Genomic DNA, 27,604 nt, shown 5'->3' on the forward strand with positions numbered 1-27,604 from the left:
GCATGGTGTTAGCAGGTGGACCCAGGGTGTCAGACCTCAAGCTCTGTCTGATTGCATGTGGATGTGAGTCATGTGCACAATTTTGACATCAAAACTGCAGATTCCAGGGACCTCTCTTTTGCTTCGGGGTAGAAAGGGATTATGGTTCAGCAAGAAAGGAAGAAGAGAGCGAGAAGACAAAACAGCCGGGGGTAAGCTCTGTAAGACCCTTATAGACACAGGGCAAAAAACCAGATTCATGAAGGCAAATGATCCTCTGAGTTTTGAAATGTGAACAATTCTCTCCCCCAGGGCACCTTAGCCCACAGAAAGATTTATGTGAAGGTCTGTTTAGCTGTTGCTTTCTTTTTAAATTTTATTTCTGTATGATGCCACATAATTATACGGCTTCTTTAGAACATTCTGTTGTCGGGGAGGTTTTTCTTACAGAAATTTGAAAGAGCGTAGGCTCACAGGAAAACAGCCAAGATCTGCATGAAATTATATATTTATACATATGCCAAATGCAAAACATAAAGTAGGTAGAGACACAGAGCAGGCATTTTGGCTGAAAGAAATGACTGTGCTTCCTTTAATATGCTCATCACATTGGAGGGATTGTAGAGCTGCATGGGGATTTGTAAAGAGCCTCATAAAACTTTCTCTGTGTCTGGTCAACAGCATGTTTGTTTATTTAACCTTCATGGTAATGTGGAGATATGGGCCCTTTCATTCTCTCATTGCCATTGAAAATCTGAGGCTTGGGATAGCTGACTTCTTTGACCAAGGTCACATGACTACTTGGAAAAACTAGGACCTCAACACTGGTCATCTCACTCCAATTGAAATGTTCTTTCCACATTAGCATAAATTACCCTGTCTCATCATCTTGACTTTTTAAAGAAAAAAGATAAGAACCTATAGAAAGCAGTCAAATTCTCAAAGCGCATACTTTTAAAATTTTATTTTTGTGATTTCTGGATTGCTTATTCCATCATTCCTCAGTGGTTTATGGGGCCAATAAAATTATTTATTGAAATACATAAACTAGAAAGTATTTCTTAAAATGAAGTAGGGAACCAAATCCTTACAGAAAGATGGAAGATAAAGAAAAGTTAAGGCTAAATGGAACTGAAGGAAATGCACACCAGAGACTTGGACCAATATGGGAATGAACCTAGAATCTGATGATGATTGGCAACATAGGAGCAGGCTCCTTTTAGCTGACTCTGCAGGGCCAGTAGCCTCAGACCTCAACAGTCCTATTCCCACTAGTTAGTGTTACAGGAGCCTCTCTTATTGGGAGGCTCAGAGTTGATCCAATGTTAATCAAAAGGAAGACCTGTAAAGTTTGTCTCTGTAGAGTCTGGATCCAAAGGTTTTACTTCAAGAAGAAAGGAAGTTTGTACAAAAAATATTTTAAAAATAATGTACTGAAGTCCTTTGGGGGAAAAATGAAAGAAAGCCAAGGAAAGAGAAGGAAAAGGAGAAGAGAGGAGCCAGGGAGGGGGGAGAAGGGAGTTGGAAGGGTACTGAGGGGAAGAGGGGAAGGAGGAAGGGAAGGATGACAGTTTCCACAGAACATCTCAGGTTAATTAAATAGTAGACTTTATCTACTCTCTATAATTATAAGAAACACTAGCATTTCACACTAGGGAAGAAAAACAAGAATATCATTTCAACTCTGTCAAAATCATTGGTAAAAAGTTATTTTAATTTTAATTCTATAAAATATGGAAATGTGTGTATTTTACATTAAACAGTTATTTCTCTGCAACAGAACTCATCATAGCCTTGACCACTGCCAGATACACTGGGAACCTGAAGGACAGACTTTCCTTTTTGAGCCTCACACTCAACTGTTTCATGTTTTGTAAATCTTTGACCAATTTTCAGGACCAGCATTCCCTATAACCTATATGAAAGTGCCTTTCAAAACCCATGGGTAGACTTTATGTGTTTCCTTCAATTTGCTGATAATTTGAAAATGCTTTATGAACAGCACAGTGCTATAATGTTTGATAATAATCTGGCATTCAGGTATTCAAATATAGCTCAGTTGTCTAACTTGCTGAGACCTTAGATTTTGTCTTCAGCACTATAAAGTCTCTCTAGTATGTAGGCGTCCAGTGTTAACTCAGTAGTGTGAGTTGAATGTGAAATGTCCCCTATGGGCTCATGTATTTGAACATTTGGTCTCTAGCTGGAGGTGCTGTTTGGGAAGGCTCTGGAACCTTCAATAGCCGGACCCCTCACCCCCTCACCCCGTTCCTGTTCATTATCTGCTTCCTGTCTGTGGATACAATGCAACCAGCTGCCTCCAGCCCCTGCCACCAAGGCATCTCACCAAGAATGGACTGTACCCTTAAAGTTAGAGCCATAATAAACCCTTCCTCTCTGCAGTTGCTTCTTGTCTGGCACTTTGTCAGAGCACTAAGAAGAGTATCTAACACTACTAGAGGTAGAGTCGACATCCTTCAGCTCAGACCCAAAGGGAGAGAGGTCTGGTCCTAGCCCCTCAGGCAGAAAGTGCCACAAAACAAGTGCTTGAGTGGATGCCTCTACCTACAGTTTATAAATGCTTAAAATCATATCCAGTGTCTTTACTCCCTAGTTCCGTATTGTCTAAATCTAGAGCAGATATTTGTTTGGGGAATGAGAATCAGGAATTCCCATTAGCTACAGATAGTACTCAAGTGCATTTGTCTCCTCTCTCTCCCCAAATCATCTAATCAGAACATTCAACTCAAGGGACAATTAGGATGATTTGAGGATGGCATGTTTCTGAGCCCATGTGTGTAAATACACTTTCTTTTAAAACAATTTTTAAGATATATTTATCTTATATGTCTGAGTGTTTTTCTGCATGTATGATCTTCAAAACTCGTGTGCCTGATGTGCATGAAGGTCAGACAAAAACATCAGAGCCCCTGGAACTGGAGTTATAAATGGCTACAAGATACCATGTGGGTACTGGGAACTGAACCTGGATCCTCTAGAGGAGCAACAAGTGCTCTTAATTGCTGAGCTATCTTGCCATCCTGTGAATACATTTTCATTGAGCTGGAGCTGAGAAATACTTGGGAAGATTCAAACTCCTGACTTTTCCTCTGAAGAGTAGTTCAGGTGACTGTGAGCCTTGGTTTTCTTTCCAATCACCCTGAGAAATAAGGAAACTCCAAAACTGATGATGAAATTCTCACCATTGTTTACATGGGAACAAGTGGGTAAATGTCTTAGTTAATAACAACAAGAAACTACACACCTCCCAAAACACATTAAAAAACAAACAACAGAATCTTTTTCTCAAGTAAAGACAACTACATAATCTACTGGATTGTTTTCATAACTGTTTACTTTCATTGCCAAGAATCACAAAGCTAAATTTATTCTGAGTGACTTTCTTATTTCAGACTCCCAACACTATTTTCTCTTTTCCCCTTTCATTCTTATATATACTGCTACCTAACCCTATCTTTATATTAGCAACTTACAAAAATGCATCAGATTTATGTGGATAAAATTAAGTTCTCTTGGAAATGTGTGTGGTAGACATTGTAAACACACCCACACAAACACAGCAGATAAATTCAGTTGCTAGGCAACTTGCTGGGGTCTTCACAGAAGGCAGTGCCTCCCCATCTATAAAATTCAATCTAAATGCTTCAGCTTAGTAAAGCTTCTGTCAGCCACCCTGGTTACCTGGCCTCTGTTCTCATCCATCAGGACGGAGGAAAGGCTCAGCAACCTGCTCTCAGTATCCTCTTTGTCCTTGGTGGACAAGAACCTGTGATCAGTGCTTCACTACATTATTAGCATCTCATAAAATCCCAAACAGAGAGAGGATACAACAAACCCAAGGTAAGCAAATTCTCTCATTCAGGTGTTAAAGCTCTGAAGAAGCCCTTGGGGTCAAGCAGTAGAAAATGGTAGCACAAACACAATGGAGGTTTGAATGAGAATGTCTCCCACAGGTTTATATATTTGAATGTTTAGTCATCAGAGTTGCACTACTTGAGAAGGATTAGGAGGTGTAACCTTGCTCTAGTAGGTGTGCCCTTGTTGGTGTAGGTGTGGCTTTGTGGGAGGAAATGTGTCACTGGCATAGGCTTTAAGCCGATGCCAGATCCAATCTCTCTCTGCTTATGGATCAGGATGCAGCTCTCAGCTACCTCTCCAGTACCAAGTCCGTTTGCTGCCATGCTCCCTGCCATGATGATACTGGACTAACTCTCTGAAACTGTGCAGAAGTCTCCAGTTAAAGGCTTTATTTCATAAGAGTTGCCTTGGTCTTGTTGTCTCTTTACAGCAATAGAGCAGTGACTAAGACAGGCACCTACGTGGCTAAGAAATAGCTTCTTTTCTTAAAGGATACGTGGTATTACAAGTAAAACATGGAAGTCAGGAATTCAGTGGAGTTTCAATAGGGAGAAAAATGTGCCAGGATGTGTCATCTGGCAAGAGACTGGCAATGTGGGTAGTTAACCAGAGATCCAGTCTGTAAGATTCATCCAGGTATCATGAGTAAAATTAGATTAGCCACAAACGGTAGGTATGGTGGTGCATGCTGGTAATCCAATGCTTGGGAGGTAGAAGCAAGGAAGATCAGGAGTTTTAGGTTATCTCTGGCTACACAGTCAGTCCAAAGCCAGCTTGAGCTCCATGAGATCCTGCCTCAACCCCCTGCCCTACTCCTAAAAATGAATTACAGGTACATGTAAGTATTCTCTCCTTAATCAGAGGATGGGTAGAAATGAAAAAAATAGATTATTAACTATATAGCTTATTGAATGTTTCATTCAGTATGCCATTCCCTATAATTATGCATATGTATATAATATATTAGACACATAAACATAAGAATGACAAAGAGAAAAAATCCTCTCTATATGTCCTCTAATCCCACTTAGTAAATATTGAGCCGTAATTTAAGCAGTCTTTATTTGAAAGTCTTGATATTATTACCCAGCACTGAGGTAACTATACAACTCATTCACAAGACTCCCATGATTCTCAGGAGAATTTGCTGAAAAAGACATTGTTTGCCTTAAGAATAGAACGTAGGTGGTGGTAGCACACGCCTTTAATCCTAACACTCAGGAGGCAGAGACAGGTGGATCTCTGAGTTTAAGACTAACCTGATCTACAGAGTGAGTTTCAGGATAGCTAGGGTTACACAGAGAACCCCCCCCCCCGCCTCTCTCAACAAAATAACAGACTAGAAGGTGACAAAGAAGTATCCAGGCTAAAGGACCAGGAAGACAAATGGGATGAGTTGGGTACAGGGAGAAGAGGGGCTGCTGGGTACGGGGAGAAGAGGGGCTGCTGGGTACGGGGAGAAGAGGGGCTGCTGGGTACGGGGAGAAGAGGGGCTGCTGGGTACGGGGAGAAGAGGGGCTGCTGGGTACGGGGAGAAGAGCGGCTGCTGGGTACGGGGAGAAGAGCGGCTGCTGGGTACGGGGAGAAGAGCGGCTGCTGGGTACGGGGAGAAGAGTAACTGAATTACCCCAGACAAGCAATGCCTTACATTGACTTACACTAAGTGAAGACATTTTAAAAATCATTACAAGTTGAGCACCTCCTGTGTGCTAGGTTCTGTTCTGGGTACTGGAGACGGAGTAGGAAGCACAATGTAAAATTCGGTTATTGAAAAAGGGCTTCTGTCAGGAGCGGCACACGTAGGGCAACTCGACTGCTCTGCCTGCAGAACTGATATGAAGAGACTTCAGAAGCCTCATTTTTTGATCCCTCAGCAGCTGGTGATTGTTGGTCCCCAAAACAAACAAACAAAAATTCAATAACTGAACCCTTAAATGCTATGGATTTCTACCTATTAAACTAATAATTATACAGCTTACTGAATGCTTCATTCCACGTGCCAGTCTCCCTGTTTGCATAATTACACTTAATCCCCACAATTGTGTACAGTTACTTCTGATCCTAAATGAAAGAGCAAAGGCTCAAAGAGACTGAGTCATTTCACCCAGATCCCGTGACTGGGTATATTCAGAGGCTGGCAACTATTAGCGGGTCTGTCTGGCCTAAAACTGAAGTCACACAGCTTGGGCTGGAATTCCTATGCCCACCAATTACCAGCTACATGACCTTGGGCAAGCCCCTGAGCCTGAGCGCTCTGTGCTTGGTTTTCTAATCAGGAAAGTAGAAATCATAACTGCCCCTCTCTTGCAGAGTTGTCATGAACATTAACAGGGCAGTCACTTAGAGCAGCCATGACACGTATGAAGTACTTAATGAATCATTAGCTTCTGTTATTAACCTGGCTGCAAACAGATTTATCCAGCCTCCTCCCATCCGACCTTAGAAAGGTCACAGAGCTTTAGGAGGAGTTGAGCAAGGGAGGGTCTGTTTTGTTTACCCTGCTTAATTCAACAGCACCTTACTTCTCCCTCAGCCAACTCTCTCACAAGCACCTGCTAATAGCCTTCATTGTTTACAGTGCTCCCAACAAGGGTGGGTAACTTCTCATTTGCATCTTTAATAGACAATTTCCCAAACATGTGGAAACTACAGTTGGCTTTAGGAAGCCTGCATTCCATTTCCTTTTCTGTTCTGTTTACCAACAGCGAAGGGGCTCTAACAGCTCACCCACGCTCTAATCCAATCTTGTTTAACACTTTCACAGAAATTTCACGGTACAAAAGGTCAGCAAGTCCGGTTTCACAGACCAGCACAGCAAAGTGGAGGGCATCATGTCATCAGGAAGGGGCGAGCAGCCGTCACCAGGCCACATCGTGCATTGCTCCTCTCGGGATGTAGCTCCAAAGCTCTTTTGGTACTCACACAAATGTGGTGTAGGCAAAGCATCATTCCCCATAATATCCCTTCACAGAGAGACTATTATGCCTATGCTACGGAGGAGGAAACTGAGGTTCAGAGTTTAGCAGTGATAAGTCAAATGCCAAACGTCACCCAGCAAGGAGGGCATAAGCTACATTACCAATGCTATTGCCTTGAATGTATTATTTAACAGGACAGTCAAACAGACAGTACTTTGTACTCTCCACAACCATCTTTAGGTTGAGACAGGTATTATCAACATTTTACAGACACAGAAGGACAGGAGTCCTGGGAGGCTACTGCCTAAGGGACAGAGGTAGTCCTGGGACTAGAAGCTGTCCATTGAATCTAAGGTGCCCTGCAGTGCACACTGGGCAGAAGGCATTGATAGTTTCTGATGTCAAAATCCATTACTCCTGTGGCTGCTGCTGTGTCTGTTGTGATTTTCTGCAGAACACCCTCCCTCCCACAAAGTGCATAGCCAGGAAAATAACGATGATAAGAACACAGCTGATTCCGTATGCAAGCCTGCAGATCTGAATCCATGCATAATTTACTCAACACTGCCCTGCAGTCACTTAAGCTGAGGAGAGACTGCCATAAATTCAGGTCTGCATACACTAATTTATTTCTTATTTATTTTATCGATACATATCTAAGGCCTCCAGCGAGCTGCTTCAACACCTGCTTGAAGGCACCGGCAGCCCCGAGTTCTAAAGGGGCAGGAAAAGAGACCCTGAAATAAGTACTTCACTCTGTACTAGAACCATGAAAGTTAAATTGATTTTCTGGTAAACTGGGACTAAATCCATGCTTGCTCCCACCACTTTTTTTTTTTTTTTTTTTTTTTTGGAAGTGGGGCATGCATAGGACTGTAAAGGTTGCTAAGTCTCTTTTTCTGCTTTGCTTAGAAATGAGAAAGTCTGGTACACTTCTCACAGGGATCACAGGACTCTTGAGTGACAGCCAAAGATGAGCAAATCAGAGACAGAATAAGTAGGAGAAGTAAAACAAAAATGTTGTTATTTTCTTGAGAGCTTACTGAGGACCAAACACCAGTCTAGGCACTGAGGTGGTACAAGTGTCATCTACACAGTCACTTGGAAGAAACATCATCTGCCCCTGTGTGTGAGAATAAGCATCTTTCACAGGTTGGTAAACTGAAGCCCAGAGAGAGAACAGAGGCCATGGGAACTGCTCGGAATATGTTCTCCTCTTCATTTCTCACACTGATTTCTAAACTCATTTTGTGTGGCTGGGGATGTAGCTCAGGCAAGTAACACTTGCCTGGCATGTGAAAGGCCCTGGGCTCAATCCCAAGCCTTCTCCAACCAATAAAAAAGGAAAAATAAAAATAAAAATAGTAACAAAAGCACCTGGGCTTGAACTCATCAGGAGCCAGAAGCTGTCTAGAAACTCTACTTGTGTGATTTGTTTTACATGTACCACTCCCCAGTTAGTTGCCCTGACCTAGATGGACATGGGACCCAGAGAGGCCAAACAGTAAAGCTAAACTGCTGACCTCCCACAGGGCCTAGTTTGCAACCCAGCAGAGCCAATGTGTGTACTTATGCATACACCTTCACATCCCTGAATCTGTCTGTACATACATTGATGGGGATGTAAGAAAGAGAGAGAAAGGTCAGGGACACGGACCAGAATGGGACAATATCTAATCTATACCTTAGGAAAAGGCTTAGAGATGAGTGTATGTGTTCCTCAATCATTGTTTGTTTTCTTATCCATTCTTTTTTTGTATACCCAAAAGGATATGAATCAAAAGAAGTAAAAGGCCATGCCCTGCCAGTCAGCCCTAGCCTGGTCAGCTAGTATTTCCTGAGCATTCATCCACGGAATCCCTGTGGCTATGTGGGAGTTCCTGGACCTCAGAGATGGAGACTCACCCGCAGAACATGAAGATGGTGCTGGAGGTGGCATCATAGGGCAGAGGCAGTGTCTGTTGCAGGCAAAGCTGCTCACACCCTCCATTAAAGCCATCAGAGCAGTCGATGCCCTTGGAGTGATCATAGCAGCCTGAGCCATCCTTCATGGGCTTCAGTTCCTCAGGACACTGGAGAGAAGACAACAGAGTGGTTATAATGCAGGAGGTGGCAGGGTCCATCCCTCTCCTCACACACACACAGATGGAGACCAGAGTCTTATTTGAACAGTATGGCCTGGGATAACATTCTTTATTTCTCTAACCTCAACATACCTCACAGTAAATAGGACTCTTATGGTCATCTTCTCCACTGAATTGTGAAACTGAAGGGGCATAATGTTGTCAAAATGCTTAGAACACAGACTTCACAGAAACACGTTGTAAATGTCCTTCATGCCAACAGTGCTAGGATCATCTTCACTGTTTTTATAATTATTGCCCGGACCAGGTCTCCTGCTATAATACTCATCTAGAAAGGCTTCTAGGTGTATTAAAAAAACAACAAACCAAAGTCTAATAATATGAGTTTAAATTCCAGCTGCTCTCACTGTGTTGCCTTAGGCAAGTTACTACCCTCTCTGAGTTTCAGTGTTATTGTCTAGAAAGTGGACATAGTGTAACTATAGAATAGCTGTGGAGCTTAAATATGAAGCATGAGCACAAATGCATACCTTTTGGAATCGGTCACATAATTGGTACCCAAAAAAATGTGTATTACCTTTCTATGTTAACTTGATCTCTTTCCCACCCTTGTTCCTGGAACCCTAAGTGATCAACTTGTATACTCACCACAGTGTGGGGAGACTCCTAACTAGTCTGGCTTCTCTACATTGTCTTCTATATAGTCACTGAAATGATATTCCTAAATAGCACCATGCCTCAGCATCTGTAAATAAATGAGTCTGCAAATGCTTGAATTTTCCTTAAGCTGGTGATAGAAGTCCTCTACAGACTGTTTGCAAATCTTCTGTCATCCATGTATACATTCATGCATGGAACTCTCAGCCCTAAGCAAACCCCAGAGGTCCACACCTTCTAGGACCTCAGCTGTGACACATTTTCTATGTGTCTTGTCACTCTGAATCTCTGGGAATGGGAAATCTTGGGTTGAAGTTCACCTGTCTATTAATTCCCATCACTGGGTGTGCTAAGCTCATCTGTAGATCTGCTGATGGAGAAGCAATTCCAATGCCCTTGCCTTCTGAACAAAGAACCAGGTTTTAATTTCAGTCACCTTGCTGTCATTTCCACTAAGATAACACCCAGAGCTCAGCCCTCTGCATCCATCAATAGACATCACTGATTAAAATACCCCCTCCTTGCCTCCCCTGACAGCTCTACAGTCTCCTCCCCATGATCCTAAAATTATAGGAACAACAACACACACATCCACATTAATTTCCATAAACCACAGCAATAAAAAAAGGAGGTCAGCTCTCTTGGAAATTAAATTTTGCCTGAGTATGATTTGTAATTACAAATGCACAAGAGAGTTCTTCGAGACATTTGAGAATGGTGCCAGCAAGGGTGATGGAGAAACTAGGTTATAAATGGCCTTTTGTCAAGCTGCAGAAAGGCTATAAAACTGCTACATTTTGTGCTTAAAAAGAAAAATCAATTTTGCATGTGAGTGAAGTGTTGTACATATTAATACAAGCTCAGGAGAGGCCTTGCCTGTTTCTGAACATCAACGGTTAGGCAGAAGGACACTGATCATGTGGTTAATTAGAGCCCGTTGCTATACTGGGGCTGGGTTCTGTCCACCTGGAAATACTCAGAAACAAGTCTTGGGCTTTCTCACCAAATCACATGAGATACCTGGCAGAAGGTACTTGTCAAAGTTCTTTCCACCCCTTCCTGGCTCCAACTGCTTTTGTTCTTTCAATGGATTCTCCAGGTTGTGTGTGTGTGTGTATGTGTTTTTCTACCAAGCTACTCATTTTTGCTTCTTTAGTCCTTATAACAAACAGGTAAGGGGCAATGGCCCCTGAATATATGCATCTACAGAAGCCCCAGAAACTGTGAATGAGAAACTGTGATATTACCATCCATGGTAAAGTCTTTGCAGGTGCGATTAAGGAAAAGCTCTGGAGACTTTTTTGGATTTTACAGGGTAATCTAAATGTCGACACAAATGTCCTTAAAAGACAGATGCACGAAGAAATTACACCCACAGCAGTAGTCAATGAAGAGACTTGTAACTTAATCAAAAGGCTGAGAATAAGCGCCTGTTGTGTGCTTGGCCCTAAGTGGGCAGCTATATCACCCCTGCCCTGATCCCCAAGACTCAAGGAATATCACAGAAGAGGTGATAGAAAGAATATAAGTGGAGGTTGTGGAGGAGTGCTGTGAGATGCTGTCTTCTAGATGTGACATGGGCTTATACACTCACCATAGCTGTGATTATCTACATACAACCTGGCTTAAGATCAGTCAGCATTCCAGTACTGATGGACAAGGAGCTTATGAGGTTTCACGGCTAGCTGAGAAGCTATTGGTAATTGGTGGTTGTTTGGAAAGGAATTTTCATTTTTCTTCAGGGGTGTGGCTGCTAGTAGGCTACCCATATATATGCAGGAAGTATTAAATGGTCTCAGAAGGTTATTAAAAAAAATACAGAAGAGGGCATGAGGTGAGAGGAGTCATGTTGGGAGGTTCTGAGGAAATGGGGAGGAAATTAGGGTTGTATCTGACCAAGATGCATTGTATATATGTATGAAATTATGAAAAAATAAAAAAAATTCCACAGAGTAATCAATATGCAGGTGAAGAAAGAGATGAGTGCAATATGGCCATGAATCAGAACTGAAGCAGTCACCAGGAGCTAGAAGAAGGAATGCATAAATTCTCCTCTAGGGCCCCTAGTGGGAGCAGCACCTACCAATCAGTACCTCCAGCTGAGATTTCTGGCTTACACAACAGTCAGAGAATGCCTTGGTGCTGTTTTCAGTCACTCAGTGTGTAATTACCTACAGTAGCCAGAGGAAACAGCTGGATCCTGTCACTGTTTCCATTTACAGATGAGGAAAGTGAAGAGGTTACACAGTGAGTGTTGGGAAAGGCAGGACTTCCTTAGTTAGTCAACTCTGGAGCTCTTCACTAAATTTTGTGTGTGGTAACTAATCTTGATTGCAAACTTAATTAGATTGAGATATGCATAAGAGATTATCGAAGCCCTGGGTGTCTATGAGGATATTTCTAAAAACGGATTTGATCATGATGGCACTGATCAAATCATGGGTTTAATCCACTGATGCATCCCAAATTTGAGTATTGTATTTAGAAGCAGGGGAACTGTAGAAGACAGGACTTAGTTGGAGGAAGGAGATTACTGAGGCATGCCTCTGAAGGTCGCATCTTGATCCTGCCCCTTTCCTTCACTCTCCCTGCTGTCTGGCTGTTGTATGGTGAGCAGCTTTCCTCCACTTTGCCCTTCTACCATAACGTTGTGCAGGACCACAACCCAGAAGCAATGGAGCCAGCTGATCATGGACTGACTCCTCTGATGCCATGACCCACAATAAACATTTCCTCTTGTAAGTTATTTCTTGGGGGTATTTGTCTCAATAATGAAAAGCTGAGAGACATATTGGGTAGAGCAAGACTGGGCCTCAGCTGATCTAACCACCTTACTCCACCACTGAGCTTCTGAGGACAGAAGCACATCCCAAATGGATGCTCAGCAAAGGCATCAGGTCTCTCTAGCCTCAGCTGTGGGCTCTCTGTCCACACACTCCATTTGGGCCATAGAAGAAGTCTGGCTGCATCTCACTGTGCCTCAGGGGACTCACCTGTAAATAGAAATGATCAGGCCTCTCTTGATGGCATTTCTGTAAACTGTGAGAAAACACACCATGTTTTCTGTGTCTGGCTTTGGGTCTGACATACAATAAGCACTCAGTATGTAAAAAAGATATGGATGCATAAAATATAAAATGATAAATGCATGGACCTTCTATCCCCACAGAAAACTGAACTAGAACTCATGGTTGACTTACTTTCCCTTTCCTATTGGTCAAGTCCTTCACTGAATCACTTTACAGATACTTCTTATTGGCCAAATAATACTGACTCAAAATTGAGCAAGTGTTTTAGGTGCTAGTTACAAAGTAATAAGTAATACGTAAGATACTCCTGCTTTTATAGTGTTTAAATTCTAGAGCAAGGGCAAACAAAAATTAAATAAGTAAAATGATTGTATCAGGGAATCACTGATATCTTTACAAGCAGTATACTGTGATAAAGGTTTAAAAAGGATGGGGTGAAGGAAACATGATTTAACAACATACATGTAAAACAGACTTTCTATTTGAAAAGTGGCTCAGGCTATTTATCTGAAAGTTTTGTATCAGTTTGAGAAATATAGGCAGCTTTACTGTGCATGTTTTCCAATTCATGGCTATACCATGATTTTCCATTTCTTTAGATTTTCTTCTTTTCCTTTCATTAGTATTTAAGTTTTAATACACATGTCCCATACATATTTTGTCAAACTATTGTTTACATATTTCATTATGTTTTAGGAATTGTAGGTGATATTTTTATTTCATTGTCCCTAAGTTCACTGCAAAATATAAGTAATAATAAAAGAGGACAGCTGAGGGGAGAGACTGGCAGCTTAGCAGTTAAGGGGGCTTGGTGTTGCCCTTGCAGATGACCAGAGATCAGTGCCCAGAAAAGTAGGGGGTTCACCATCTTCTGTAACTTCAGCTCCAGGGGATTCAGTGCCTTCTTCTGGCATCCATTCCCACTCAATCACTTGTGTACACCCCGCCCCCTCTTGGCCCGCAACACACACTTTTTAAAAATAGAATCTTATTCATGCTTAGAATTTAAAAAACAACACCAAAAAACCTCTCATCATCTGGCCAGTAAATAAATGTGTGACTTATAAATAAGAGCACTCCAGCCTTCTGTCACCTTTCTGATTGAGTTTTCTATTTTCTTTTCTGGTCTTGATGGCTGGGTTATCCAGCTCTGTGTTGGATAACAAACATAGTCCTTACTGATGCTTCAGAGGAAACAGGTTGCCACAGTGGCCTGGTGTTTCCATGCCAATGGCTGCTTTTCAATACTGCAAATCTCTTCAGAAAGCATTTCTTCCTGAAACCAAACTGTACCTGGGCTTTTCTGACCAAACTAAAGTTTTTCAATTCTTTCTGCTAAACCTTCTGTATTTTATACTCACTATAAATGTGGGTAAAATAACTACGCAAAATTTACATCATGTCTTTGGACTTTCTTGGCATTTACTCTGCCAAATTAACTAGCCTGTCACTTTAGCCTACCATAAAAATCTCAAGACATAGACAAAATGTAAACACATTTTTTTTTTTTTTTTGACAGAGTACAGCATCCAATTCCCCCTGGAGTCACAGTCTCATCTAAAACTTCATGCACAGTGTTTACTGTTGACACTTGGGTCTTCTGAATCCTTTCGTACCAGAATCACCTATTCAGCTCTGTCTCCATCATCTCCATCTGCCTGGGAATCAGTTCAAAGACTTAAGAACTAGGTGAGGTTCAATTGTAGCAACAGCCCCACTTCTGAGACATTGATTTTCTGGTTTAGTTCCTTTTGTATCCCTGTGACTAAAACATCTAAGAGAAACAACATAAAGAAAGATTTCTTTTGGTCAGTGTTTCTGGTCATGGGGAGAATGGGGAAGAGGAGACTGTTCATCGGGACAGGCAGGAAACAGAAAATGAAGAAAGGACTGGGAACCAGGTTGAAACTTTATGCTCACACCCTCCTGTGACCTACTTCCTCAAGCTAGACCTCTTCACAAAGGTTCTACCCCACCACCCTTGTCCCCACCCCCCAAAGAGCACCAGAGCTAGGAACCAAGTGTCAGCAAATGTGCCTTTGGGAGACTTCAAATTCATGCCACAAAACACCTAAGACTTCCTCTTTGGTCCACAGGACACTAAAATATGTTGCTTCTGAGTATGCAGTGATGTTTGGGTCACCTTTACAGTGGGCTCAAGGTGCACATCCCCACATAATTCATCTGTTGAAATCTTAACTCTTATTTTGGTGTTTGTTTCATTTATTTTTCTGTGTAGTCATTAGATCATGGGGACAGAGCTCTCATGTGTGGTGTTTGTGTCGTGATAAGGACAGGAAATCACAGTTCCCTTTCTTTCAAACATGAAGATACGGAATAAAGCAAGTCAGGAGACTGTCCTTTTCCTAGTAAGTGAATCAAGTCAGCATTGGTTTCAGAATTCTGGTCTTCAGAACTGCCAGGTACCCGGGTGGCAGTGGTGTAAGCCTTTAATCCCAGCACTCAGGAGGCAGAGGCAGGCAGATCTCTGTGAGTTTGAGGCCAGCCTGGGCTACAGAGCGACATCCAGGACAGGCACCAAAACTACACAAAGAAACCCTATCTCGGGGAAAAAAAAAATTGGGGACAGGGCCCTAAAGGTCCCCCTTTTACTAGAAAATGAGCTTCTGACTTAGGTTGCGTGGGACGTCAGCCGGTCACCTTACCCAACATGGAGACACCTGCCCAGGCCACACAGGCGTTCTGTCTTAGGCTGGTGAGCGCCGCACCGCCCCCCCCCCCAGGCATTACCCGTCTCTGAATACTCATTATCATACAGGCTCAATTGTGTATGAGCTGCAGAGTTAACTGCTGCCAAAGATCTCAAAGTAGCAATCTGTGTGTTTGACACAGAAAAGACCAACAGAAGTCTTAACCCACTATAGTCAGCCCTGGCCCCCATTTTGGATAACTGTTGCCTTGCTTGCTGACCTTGACCTTGATATCCTCCCTGTGTTAATTCCCTGCTGGGTTCCACCCTCCCGAATGCTTAAGGGAAGTTCCTTGTCTGTGTATCCTGCATAATGGGTGTTAACAGCTTAGATGCAAGATTGTAAAACATCCCTAGAGAACTTCTGCCCTCTGGGGTTCTCCCATTGTGCTGTAAGCCTGTATTTAAGACCTCCTCCCTCCTTCAATAAATGGCTAAATGGCATTCGGCAGAAAAAAAAATAAATTAAAAAAAGCTGAAAAAAAAAAGAAAGAAAAAGAACTGCCAGGTACGTCTGGTAGTTAAACCACCCAGTCTGTGGCACTTTGTTACAGCAGTCTGACTTGAAAAATTACTTATTTCTAGCTTGGAAATTATGTCTGGAAAATATTAATTTGCATATATAAGTTCTTTAAATCTACTAAGAACTTCTTTTTGGCCAAGAATATATGTTCTATCTTACCATGTATATTGTAGCCACTGGGACATATTTAAGTTTCTGTTTTTGGCACAGTATTCTATCAAAGTAGTCTATATTCTCTGAGCAACAGTGCTGCTTGGTTCTTCACAGAATCCTGCTGTGTGTGGTTCTGCCAGATGTTGAAGGAGGAATACTGAAGGAATCAGCCATAATGGTGGGTTTGTCTTTTTCCTTGTCATTCTCTCAGTTTTTGTTTTGTTCATTTCCCCCTGTTGTCTGGTGTATAAACCTTGATGGTGATTATGTCTGTGAATGATTCCATTATTACTATATGATGTTCTCCCCTGGTGATTTCTAATAAGTAGTATTTTATCAGCTATCAACACAGCCCCTCCCACTCTTGTTTTATGTATATGATTTGGGTCTCTTTTTTAAGCTTCTACCTGGAGATGTGGAATGAATTTTGGAGAGGCAGCATATAACTGAAAAGTGTTTGTGGACTCAGATGTCTCAGATTTAATATGACAGTTGATACAGTACTGCCAGGTGATGGTCTGCTTTCTGTTCACTTTGATTTCTCCTTCTTTTTCCTCTCTTTCCTGTGGATTATAGTTACGAGTTCCATTTGGATTTATCTATTCTTGAGTATATTTCCTTGTGTAATTTTAGAGTTTGTGTGCTTTAGGTTTACATAAGTTGGCAGAGCTGACAGGCATCATTGTTTTTTTTTTCCCCCCCAGGTGAAGTAATGTTTATTAACTTTATTTTTCATTATGTTTTCTGTCCATTGCTCTTCCCCAATGTAATGAAATTTCTTCAATATTACTTTAAATACATCTGGAACCAATCAGACAGTGCCGTAAATTTTTGTTTCAGTCATCAAACAGAACATTTTAAAGAAAGAGAAAGAATGTCTATTGAGTCTCCCTGTATTTTTTTCTTCTTCTTTCCTTCTCAGTGTTCAAAATTCCTCGTGTGATCTTTTCTTTCTTTGATTGATTAATGGATGGACTTCTTTTCTTCCTTTCTTCCTTCCTTCCTTCCTTCCTTCCTTCCTTCCTTCCTTCCTTCCTTCCTTCCTTTCTTTTGTTTTTTAAGACAGGGTCTCCTTTAGCCTAGGCTGGTCTCTCAGCTTAGACATCAGAGTGCTGGAATTTCAGGCATATCCCCGAGCGCCCCCCACCCCTCTGGCATCTACTTGTTTATCTTTTCCTTTCTGTTTAGACAATAGCCTCAGCCATTCATTCACAGTTCACAGACAGTTTGCAGGACACAATCTCTCTTTTTCCTGTAGCTGAGAATGTTTTGATTTCTCTTTAATTCATAGGGGATGTGTTCATTGGACATTGGATCTTTCATCATTCAGTAATTAAAAGAATTGGACTTGGAGGTTATGATGGTGACTACTTTATATCAGCACTTGGGAGGCAGAGGCAAGCAGATACCTGGGAGTTCTGGGCTAGCCTCATCTACATAATGAGTTCCAGGCCAGTCAGGGATACCTAGAATCACCTTGTCCTAAAAAAACCACACACACACACATATACACACAAAATGTGTCTTTTCCCTTATGGTTTCTCAAGAAAACTCTACTGTCATTAAAAAATATGTTACTTTCATAAATAAGGTCAAATTTTATTTTCCATTCACCAGACTTTTTAAAATATAAAAAAAATCTGATATGTGTTCATGTTAAACTCCTTTGCATTTACCGTGCTTAGCACTTGGTTAGCTTTTTTAATCTATAAGTTTTTTAAAAATTGGGCCCTTTTCAGCTGTAAAACAGGTGTGAACAATATCTAAACTCAAAACATAGTAACTTAATGCTGAAATGCCCAGGCCTCCCCTGGGAGCTATTTGTCATCCCAATAACCTTCTGTTTCATGTGTTTCTTCTGATACTGCTTCAGTAGTGGAAGACTATATGTGATAAAAGTAGAGAGAAACGCATCTTCTCCACGTGGACTCCATTGACATCTAAGAGGTAAGGCTCCTCCTTGTGGCTGTGGGAGATGGGAATCTGACTTCACATAGTACTTCAGTTACATTGTCCTTTCCAAGATGGGAAGGATTAAGTCTAGATATGCTCCTTACTTGGCCTCTCTGATTCCACACTAGTAGGCTGGGCCTCTTTAGTGCTGGTCATTGATGGACATCCCGACTTTCTCCTAGTCTTCCTGTGACATCAATCTGTGAAGGACTGCTTCAGGGCTGTGTGTTAGCAGTGGAAATTCAGACTCTTCATGAACTCTTGTTGACAATGTCAACCCTGTTGACAGTGAGTAGGACAGGAATAAGGTGCTCATTACCTGACGATGGAAATTAAAGTTCTGACCCTTTACATGACATTTGCTAGCTTGGAAGCAGGGCAAGTCCACATTTTCCCCCTGTGGTTTTGGGGTAAAGCCATTATTATTTAATAATTTTCAGCCTTGCCTAGTCACCATTCTCCTAAAAACTGACTAGAGTTAGCATGTTGTGGATTCCTTGGGAATTCGGTTTTCTTTTGCTCAAATGTGCCTATTGGCATTTCTGAGCTGCTATCTACTTTGGCAAAGAGATAATTCTGGACTGGACACTCCCTTTTCTTTCCCTTCTCCTGAGTATCAAAGTCCACAAGTGATAGCTTTCCCTCTACCGCTGAGACAGATGGGGGTGGGATGGGGGATGTGTGTTGTATATAATGTCTAGGGGTGTTAGTTGTAGTTAACAAGAGAAAAATAGAGAAAATACGTCTATTTCCCCGCAGGCTGTTTTACAGAGCCCTGCAGCTAAGAATGACTTTAACATTTTTTCATTTTTTTTTTTTTTTTTTTTAGAAAAGAGAGAACAAGAGATAAAAATAAAAGACCACACGTGACTTGCCAAATCTAAAATATTTACTGTGTAGTACTTTATACTTAAAAAAAGAAAAAGTTAGCTGCTGACCCATGGCTTCAGCCCTGTAAGACATGTATGGTTTGTTCTAAGTATATCTGGAGGGTTTGGGGAGGGTTGTCAGCAGAGGAACAGAGTGATTCGATTTGCTACTTTGAAGAGATTACCCAAGTTAGTGAATTCAATTATCTCTAAGCATTTTCTTTGAGCTCACAAAAGGAGCCCTGGGAAGCAGGCTCTCTAGGAGAGTGGGAATGGGCATGGCTGAGGAGGGCAAGTCCATGCAGCAGTGAGCCATCCCTCAGGGGGTGCCGCTCTTCCCAGTGCTGTAGCTTAAGTAGGTGAGAGAGATGGAGTCTAACTCAGGTCGGCTGGGATATGTAAGTTCACAGCTCCCATTCTGCTCCGTTTCCGAGAAGGATCTATAAAACGATTCAGGACTAGGGGCCCCGAGCCTTAATCCATCTCAGTTCTAGAGGAAGACACCAAGGCTGCCTGGGAAATTCCCAGCTGTTCCACCATCAGCTGGTCCTATCCAAATTCCCCTCCCCCAGCCTCTTCTGTTCCCTGTGCCTGCTCTCGATGCTTCCCAGCCCCATTTTTCATCATCACCAAGCCATTTGTTTCTGTTTGTAATTATGCATTTTAATGTTCATTAATTATGGGATGCAAATTGCTCCGAGTGCAAAATTTGTAATGAGCTGTTCTGCCACCCCACCCCCACGTCTAGAAGGTGGGCCAGCTGTTCTCAGCAGAAGGAAAAACCACCAGCTTACAAGACAACACAATGAAACACCTTCTCCTGGGGCCTGAGTGTATTGTAAGGTAAATAAGGCTAAGGGCTTTCTTTGTGGCACCCCAAGAGGACCTGTCTCTCCTGGATCCTGAGAGACTTTGGTGGGTGCCACATTTATCCATGTTTCCCATAGGGACCTGGCCTCTTACTGCATGTGTACCCTGAATTGGTTGGTGGATTTCTCTGACCTCAGTTCTTAGCCAGAGGACAAGAGAGCCAGATCCCACAGGTTGGGGTAAACAATTTCTTAGAAACTGGAGTTTCATTTGGCCCTAGCTTGGCCTCTAAGTGGTTAGGTGGCTTCAGTACAGCATAAAAGACTATTTCCTCCACTATGAAATGAAGGCACTGTGCAGTGGAAGTTGGAGAAGCTGTTCAGTGTCCAGTTTTTTTTTTTTTTTTCAAAGTATTGTGTAAAGGAGAGACCATCTTGAAAGCATTTGAGAGGAACTGACTGAACATCAGAGCCTTGATAAGGATGCCGGTGGCTTTGCTTAACTATGATCAAACCGTACTATCCTCCAGGGGATTTGCAAGTAGTCCCTGTCCCTAGATCTCTTCATCAGAGCAGCTATAATAACAGGGCTACCCCTAATTACAATGTTCCTGTTATTTTGAGCACAGCTCTATGATATTGGTGAAAACTTAGCCACACTCTAAGGCGGTGGGTGATGAGGTTTTAGACCATGAGGCTCTAGCCAAGCATGCTGTCAATCTCATAGAATACACAGAACTACAGTGAAGTCTTCCTTAGCTATTTCTTTGGTTTATGTTTTGCTTCTCTGAGCCTTCGTTTCCACATTTACGTAGTGAAAGAAGTAAATGAGAGGTTGGCTTTTGAGAGGACCAAGTAAGATCCTGCACCCTGACACAAAACAGGTACACATGAAAGTGGACACTTGGCTAATTTCTCCAGACATGAAACTTTCAGTGAGAATTAGAAGATCATCTAAGAAAAGTCAGCAGCTCCCCATGGGAGACCTTGATTTTGGGGATGTGGGGATGCAGGGTGGCTTGGGAGAGAGGGCTGAGGGGTGGGAGGAGGGAGGAGGGAGGAGGGGAGATCTGTGGGTGTTATGTGAAGCTAGTAGAAAATTTCTTAATAAAGAAAAATAAAAAAATAAAAACAAAAAAATCCAAAAAAAATAAAATTAAAAAAAGAAAGAAAGAAAAGTCAGCAGACATGGGTAGAATGACCCTTTGTTCTTATTGGCGATGCTAAAGTTGAAACAGTACGCTCCTGGGTGCTTTGATGAGAGAACTGGAGCTCAGAGAGACACTGTGACTTGCCTGAGGTCACACAGAAAATGCGTAGCAGTGGGAACCTATCATTGAAGAGTCCCTGACTATAAATGTGAATCTGTTTCCCTGATCCTTATGGAAGCTGAACTATCTAAGTGGATCAGATTGATGAGATCCACAAGGGATTCTGGGAACCTTCTGAGAGGAGCTCTCTGCCCGGTCACAAGCAGCCTGGGGAGCTTTAAGAACAGAGAGGTTCTTTGTAACAGGCTTGGATATGCAGGTAAGACACAGCATCTTGGGAACAAGAAAAAGGAGTCAGAAAACAAGGAAGGGCATACAACGGATGTTTATTGAGCACCTATTGTGTGTTTCATACTTTGCCATCTAATGTCTCTGAGTTTTCACAAAGCCCAGAGATTCCTTGGAGATACACCCATTTTACAGACAAGTTATGGAAAATCATACAAGCTAAGAAATGGCTGCTGAATTTTTCAACACAACTGTTGTTTGATAATAGAATGAGGGGACTCAGACTCAGCTTCCTTGGTCCCAGAGAGCCTGTTGAATGCTGCCTAGAATAAATATGAGTGGGGAAGGCCAAGTTGGCCCCATGGTCCTAGCCCTCCCCACCTCTCAGGGCTCAATCTGTCAACAAGGCCAGCTAGTCCAGAAACTAATACTGACATTGATTTGGACAAACAGGCCAGTCAGGAGCATGTAATTACTGGGAGTTTTAATCAACTCATGCCATTTCAGTTGCCATTCAGTTTGTACGAGGTCTCTGTGCTGACAGGAAAGGAAGGACTGGACTGCAGTAAGAATTAAAGGGATCAATAGTCCTGGACTGTGGAACAGCAGCTGTCGTCCCCATCAGGGTCCTCTGGCCTCAGGGTGGAGAAGGCAGAGAGTGCTCCAACTCCTGGGAGATTTCCAAGCACAAAGGCAAACCCCATTCCACACAGGGACCCCTCAAACAGTTTCTATTCTCTACAGGATCCAAGCTCTGGGTATGTGTCCCTGTTCTGGTTGTCCCTGTCGCTAAAGAAACCTACATGCCATATATTATGGCTCCTGTGGTACTTTCCTGTGTGTCTTTTCCTGATATTTGATATTAGAACATTCAGGAGAGAAAAAAAAAAAAAAAAAGGCAATGAAGTCTTGTACAAAAGCTGAGCTTCCTAACTGTGTGACATCAGACAACTCATGACATCTCTCCTCTGTTGGATTTAAAGTGGACTAGTTGACAAATAATGGCCCTCTGGGTTGTGGGTAGTACATAGTACCATCACAGGTAATAAATACTTACGTTCAGCCTCCCTGTGGTGATTATTTGTTATTATATTTAGTGCTGCTGAGGATGGAACTCAGGGTCTCACTCATGCCAGGCAACTGCTTTACTGCTGTGCTTGGTGCCTCTCTCCTCCTTCCCATTTTTGCAATGGTCAGAAAAAAAAAAATCTTCCTTCTCTACCATACCATGCTGAGATAATTCTTGCTATGCAGTCTGTCTCCCAGGACTCCTGGCTATTGAAGAGAAGGACTGTCACAAATTGTCCTGTTTTCAGCTCCAAATGACAGATAAGGCAAGTATGGCCTTTCTGGTTAGGCGGGGCTGGGCCCATGCATCTCCTGGTGTAGCCACATGTAAGTCATGGGATGCTATCTAGTTCCTTCATTAACACTTTTTAATTTTCTCAATGTAAAATGGGCCTAGTTTATACCAACTTAAAATTGTTATAGAAAAATTAAAATTCAAACGTTTAATGCCCCACTTTGGTGCCTGACATGTGGCAAAATTCCTAATGTTATGAAATTCATTAATATGATTATAATTATCACTTTTAATATTTGATGCCTGGTAAATATTTTTGAAATGTAATGTAAGTCTAGTTGTACTGCTTCCTTTTGGCTTGTTTTCCAGTGAAATACCAACAGGCCAGTCTCTCCACATGCCAGCCATCTGTGCAGCATTTGAAACATGTTCAGTACAGGCACGACAAAGGAAGTTGAAATGTTTTCAGGCCATCCCATGGGCCAGGCACTGTGCATGGTGCTGTCCTCGCATGACTCTGATGAAGCTCTGCTGCAGTTCGATGACCTTTCTGGGAACAGCACATGTTTGGTAAAGAGGAAACAGGCTTTGAGGCCACACCCTTTCCCTTAGTGGATAGCTTTGGATGAGGAATAGTAGGTGAGTTCAAGTGTACCGCTCTTGACCTCAGACAGAATCTGCACTGGCTGGAGGAACAGGTCAACACCTAGACTGAATGCACTTGTGGCTAAAGCCATAGCCTTGTGCCAAAGAACAAAGGACAAATCTTGAATCAAAAGCAAGAAAAAGGATGAAAGAACCAAATAGACATTTCTCTAAAGCAGAAATATGAAGGGACAAAAAAAATTCTATAAAAACAAGCATATCAATGTCATTAATCATTGGGGAATTTCAAATCAAAACCACAATGATTTCTACATTTTCTCACTAGGGTAACTATTACCCAACCAAAAATTAATAATAACACATAGTAATGAAGATTTGTAAAAATTATAATCAGTGGGCACATTGTTGATGGGATTGTAAGACAGTATGGCTGCTTACAAGATATAGGTTTCCAAAAAAAAAAAAAAATGAAAAATAAACTATAATGTGGTCCAGCAGTCCCACATTGATGCATCAATCCAACATAAACAAGAGCAAGGTCTTGGAGAGATACTTGTATGATCTTGTTTGTCATTATTTACAGTTGCTATAAGGTGGAATTACTGATGAACCAATGGCTCAAAAGAGATGGGGTCCATGCATACAGTGGAATATTATTCTGCCACAAAGTGGAAACTCTGATGCATGTGATACTATGGATGAGCCCTGAAGACAGTCTGAGTGAAATAAACCACAAAAAAAAACAACACTCTGCTTCACTTCCATGAGGTACTAAGCGAAGATGAAAAATGAAATAGAGGTTCCCATGAGTTGGGGGGAAAGATAATGAGTTGTTGTCTTTGAGTACATAGCTCTGTTTTGTAAGAAGGGTTGTGGGCATTGGTGGACAATGGCACAAATGCAGTTAATGCTACTCTACCATACACATAAAAATGGTCAAGATGATGTGATGCTTAATATTGATTGTCAGCTGGACAGGATCTAGAATTGTGTGGTCCATGTAGGGTTATCTAGATTAGGTTAATGCCCACCCTGAGTATGGACATCCCATTCTATGGTCTGGGGTTCTTAGACTGCTAAAAAAAGCAAGCCAGATGAACATAGGCTTTCATCACTCTGCTTCCTGAGTACAGATGCAATGTGACCAACTGCCTAGAGCCCCCGCCACTATGACTTCTTGGCCATGATGGACTCTCCTTTCTGTGAGCCAGAAAGTAAATCTTTTTACCCTTGAGTTGCTTTGTTGGGATATTTATCACAGCACCAGGAAAAGTAATGGAGTGGGAAATTCTATCTTATGTGTAACCAGAATCAAAATATTAAAAAAAAAATTAAGGTAGAAGGTATGGTGATTACTACAGACACTAAGAAGACCCTAGACCACCTAGAGGACTGGGTGGACACAGAGGGAGAGTAAATCTATGTTGAAGATGGCTTGTGATGCAGCATCCATGTTAGGAAAGCAAGATGTCACTGCATGGCAGGCCTACACGCTCTCTGTGTGTGTCTGTCTCTCTCCATGTGTCTGTCACTCTCTCATTGCTCATGGCTGATTAATGGAGCATATGACCAGGTGACTCTTGTTTTTGAGGTGATCCAGGAATTAGGAGGCACAGGCAGCCATCTTTGTTCTCAGAACAGCCCTTCCCTTTGCTGGTCCCTCAGTCTTTCTAATTGTATAGTGATAGATATGCAAGTTGTTCTCTGATTTTTCACTATGAATCTCCCTCCTATGGTTATTTGCAAGAAACTCAGGGGAAGCTCAAGGGAGGTTGGGTGACATGTTCAGCTCCTGAGCCAGGGAATTGCAGAAAGGGTTTGCTCCAGTGAGGCTGCTTTGAGCTCAGGCCCACAGCTCACCCTGCAAAAGGCTGATCACCCTTCTGATTATCTCCATCTGGAGCTCCCTTAGGCTGTGACTGAGCAGGTGTTTCATTCAGCAAATGCCTAATCAGAGCCTCTGGTCTCCCAGGTCTCATGAAGCCCCAGCTGAGTTCTCAAAAAGCACTATTCTGATGGGGTGGAGGGGTACATAAGCACATTCTTAGAGTCTTTGAGGTTTTATGTGGTGGAAATAAGAGCCAAGGGCTGAGGGAAGGGAGGCCAGGGAACACTTTCTGAGAAAACCTGCCAGGAATCTTGAAAAATGTCTATTCAATAACTGTCTGGTCATGGTAATAAATAGCCTTTGTATAGCTCATTAATAATAATAATAGCTAACAGTTTATAGTGCTTACTGTGTGCCAGGCGCTGTTTAAATGTGCTTGGAACATTAACTCATAACATGAAGAACAGCCTGATGATATTATACTACACATTTTTCAGAGAAGTAAACTGAGGCAGTGACAGATTTGTAACTTGTGCAAAAATCAAAGGGTAAGTCAGGGGTATGGGCAGAGTACGAGGCCATGCTTCTCTTAGCAATATGCTGATATTTCTAAAGTATTTGACTTCTGGAACCACTATATTGCTCCTGTTTCATGTGATTGCATGATGAAGATCCACATTCCCAATGGAAGAGAATGTTCTTAAAGACACAGATGTGAGGGATCACCTCAGATCCCATAATGAGTACCATGGAACGGAGGCTGAACTTGGGTCGTCGGTATCACTCTAAATATAGGACCCTTGGGTTGATGGCAAAGCTCAGAGAAGAAGCCATATCTCTTGCCTAGAATAAGCTCTGAACATCTTCCACCCAGGTTCAGGCACATTTTAGATTTAAAATGTCGGTAGGGAAACAGCACCTACCATGCTTTCCCCAACTGCCAACACAGTGCTAAACTGGATCTTGTTACCCCATGTGAAGGTTAATATTATTAACTCGAAAGAATTTATAATCACCATGGAAACAATTCTGTGGGCATGACTGCTAGAGATTATGTAAATGAAGTTAATTGAGGTGGAAGTACCTACCCTAATTGTGGTAGGTACCATCCATAGCCTGAGTTAAAGGAGAAAATAAGAGGAATGCACACATGCATCTCTTTCTGTTTCTTGACTGTGGATGCAATGTGACCGGCACCTCCTGCTCCTGCTCCCACACCTTCCCTGTCATGATGAACTGTTGCCCCTGGAAACGTAAGTGAAAACAGACCCTTGGTGCCTTAAGTTGCTCTTGTCAGATATTTTTTCACAGCAATGAGATGAGTGACTAATACACCCCATCTTCTCAATTGTCAGGAAAGGGTGTATTAATATTTCTCATCTTCAAAGATGGGAAAATGAGGCAGGGGCAGAAGAGAAAACTTCCTCTGGACTCAAGCTATATTAAGTCTACTCATGTTCATTTAGTTCACAAAAGCCCTGGTTTTTACTGTAACACAAAAACCAAGGGAATACTGACATTCTGACAAGGTGTACACGCTACCGACCTATATACAAGGGGTCAACTAGAAAAAATGACTTAGAGTGGCATTGGGCTACTACTCCTATTTTTAGGATTTACCATTAACCCTTTCGTCTTCACAGTAGCTCTTCCTTATAAACACAATGATCATGCCTACCTCACAGTCTGGGAATCTGAAACACAGAGATGGTCACAAAGTCAGTAGGTGGTTTAGCTGGAATTCATTGCCTCAGAATCATTTTAGTTATTCTCTCTCAAACAACTCCCGTGGAAGATAAGAAAACAAACATAGCTTCTCCTACTATTGATCCCCAAAACACACCAAGAACAGAACTCCCCAGCAATCACATATTACTGGATTTCTCTCTATCAGCACCTGATTCTGCAGTGGCTTCTTGAAGGATGACCAGTGATATGTCCTCTAATTCCATCCAATTCTGCCATACTTTACGAGGGGTTGCATTGGACCTGACAGCTTGAAGATTTGGCAATACAAAGTTAGCCTCTCTTCAAATGTCAACTCATGGTGACTCCACCCATGTTTATCACAAGCTGGCTGTAAGTGGAGATTTTCATAATCCCTTTCTCAGGTTTAAGTTGTCAACTGGAGGAACTCAGAGGAACCATAGTTACTAGTTTATAACACAGGATGTATTTACAGGACACCAGAAGAGACATACAGGGAAAGTATGTCAGAGGGCACATACAGCTTCCAGGCCTTCTCAGGCTACCTCAGTTTACAGGAACCTCTACTATTTTTAGAAACTCCTAGGAGTGCTTATGGAAATGCCATTATATAATCATAGTTAAGTCCCTGTTTGTTGGAGATCAAACTGGCTTTCAGTCCCTCTGCCCTGTGTGGAGGCTGGGAGGTGAGGATAAAAGTCCAACCCCTCTAATCCTAACTAGATCTTTCCTCTACTCAGTCCTCACCCCGAGCCTACTGAGATGCTATGAACTACTTGTCAACTTACCTGCCTTGTCAAAGACACTTTGGCCAGGTATAGCAGCACATACTTATGATTCTAGTGCTTGAAATACTAAGGCAACAGGATAGTGATTTCAAGGTCATTCTGGGTGACAAAGAGCAAAATCCTGTCTCAAAGAAAAGCAGGTTGGGGCAGGGATGCAGATGGAGCTAAGCAGTAGAATGTTTATCTAGCACACACAAGGTCATGAATTTGATTCCTCATACCATATAAATCAGGCATGGTGGTGTGTATCTGTACTCTCAGCACTTGGTAGTTATAGCAGGAGGGGCAGGAGTTCAAAGTCATCCCTGGC

The 27,604-nt window shown here is 42.2% G+C and overlaps 1 protein-coding gene and 1 non-coding gene across 6 annotated transcripts in view; one reads left to right on the forward strand and one right to left on the reverse strand.

Moving 5' to 3' along the window:
* Positions 1–27,604, reverse strand: part of Astn2 (astrotactin 2) — a 948,854-nt gene that overhangs the window by 360,875 nt on the left and 560,375 nt on the right. For all 5 annotated transcript variants that reach the window (XM_028887868.1, XM_028887866.1, XM_028887865.1 and 2 more), the window contains one exon: positions 8,682–8,848. In XM_028887868.1, the coding sequence (XP_028743701.1) occupies positions 8,682–8,848 (167 nt within the window). The remainder of the gene's footprint in view (positions 1–8,681; positions 8,849–27,604) is intronic.
* LOC114705790 lies at positions 5,629–5,740 on the forward strand. The gene has a single exon (XR_003736446.1). It is a non-coding gene; the product is annotated as a U11 spliceosomal RNA (small nuclear RNA).

The sequence above is a fragment of the Peromyscus leucopus genome, chromosome 2 (genome assembly GCF_004664715.2).
Source record: "Peromyscus leucopus breed LL Stock chromosome 2, UCI_PerLeu_2.1, whole genome shotgun sequence".
NCBI lineage: Eukaryota > Metazoa > Chordata > Mammalia > Rodentia > Cricetidae > Peromyscus > Peromyscus leucopus.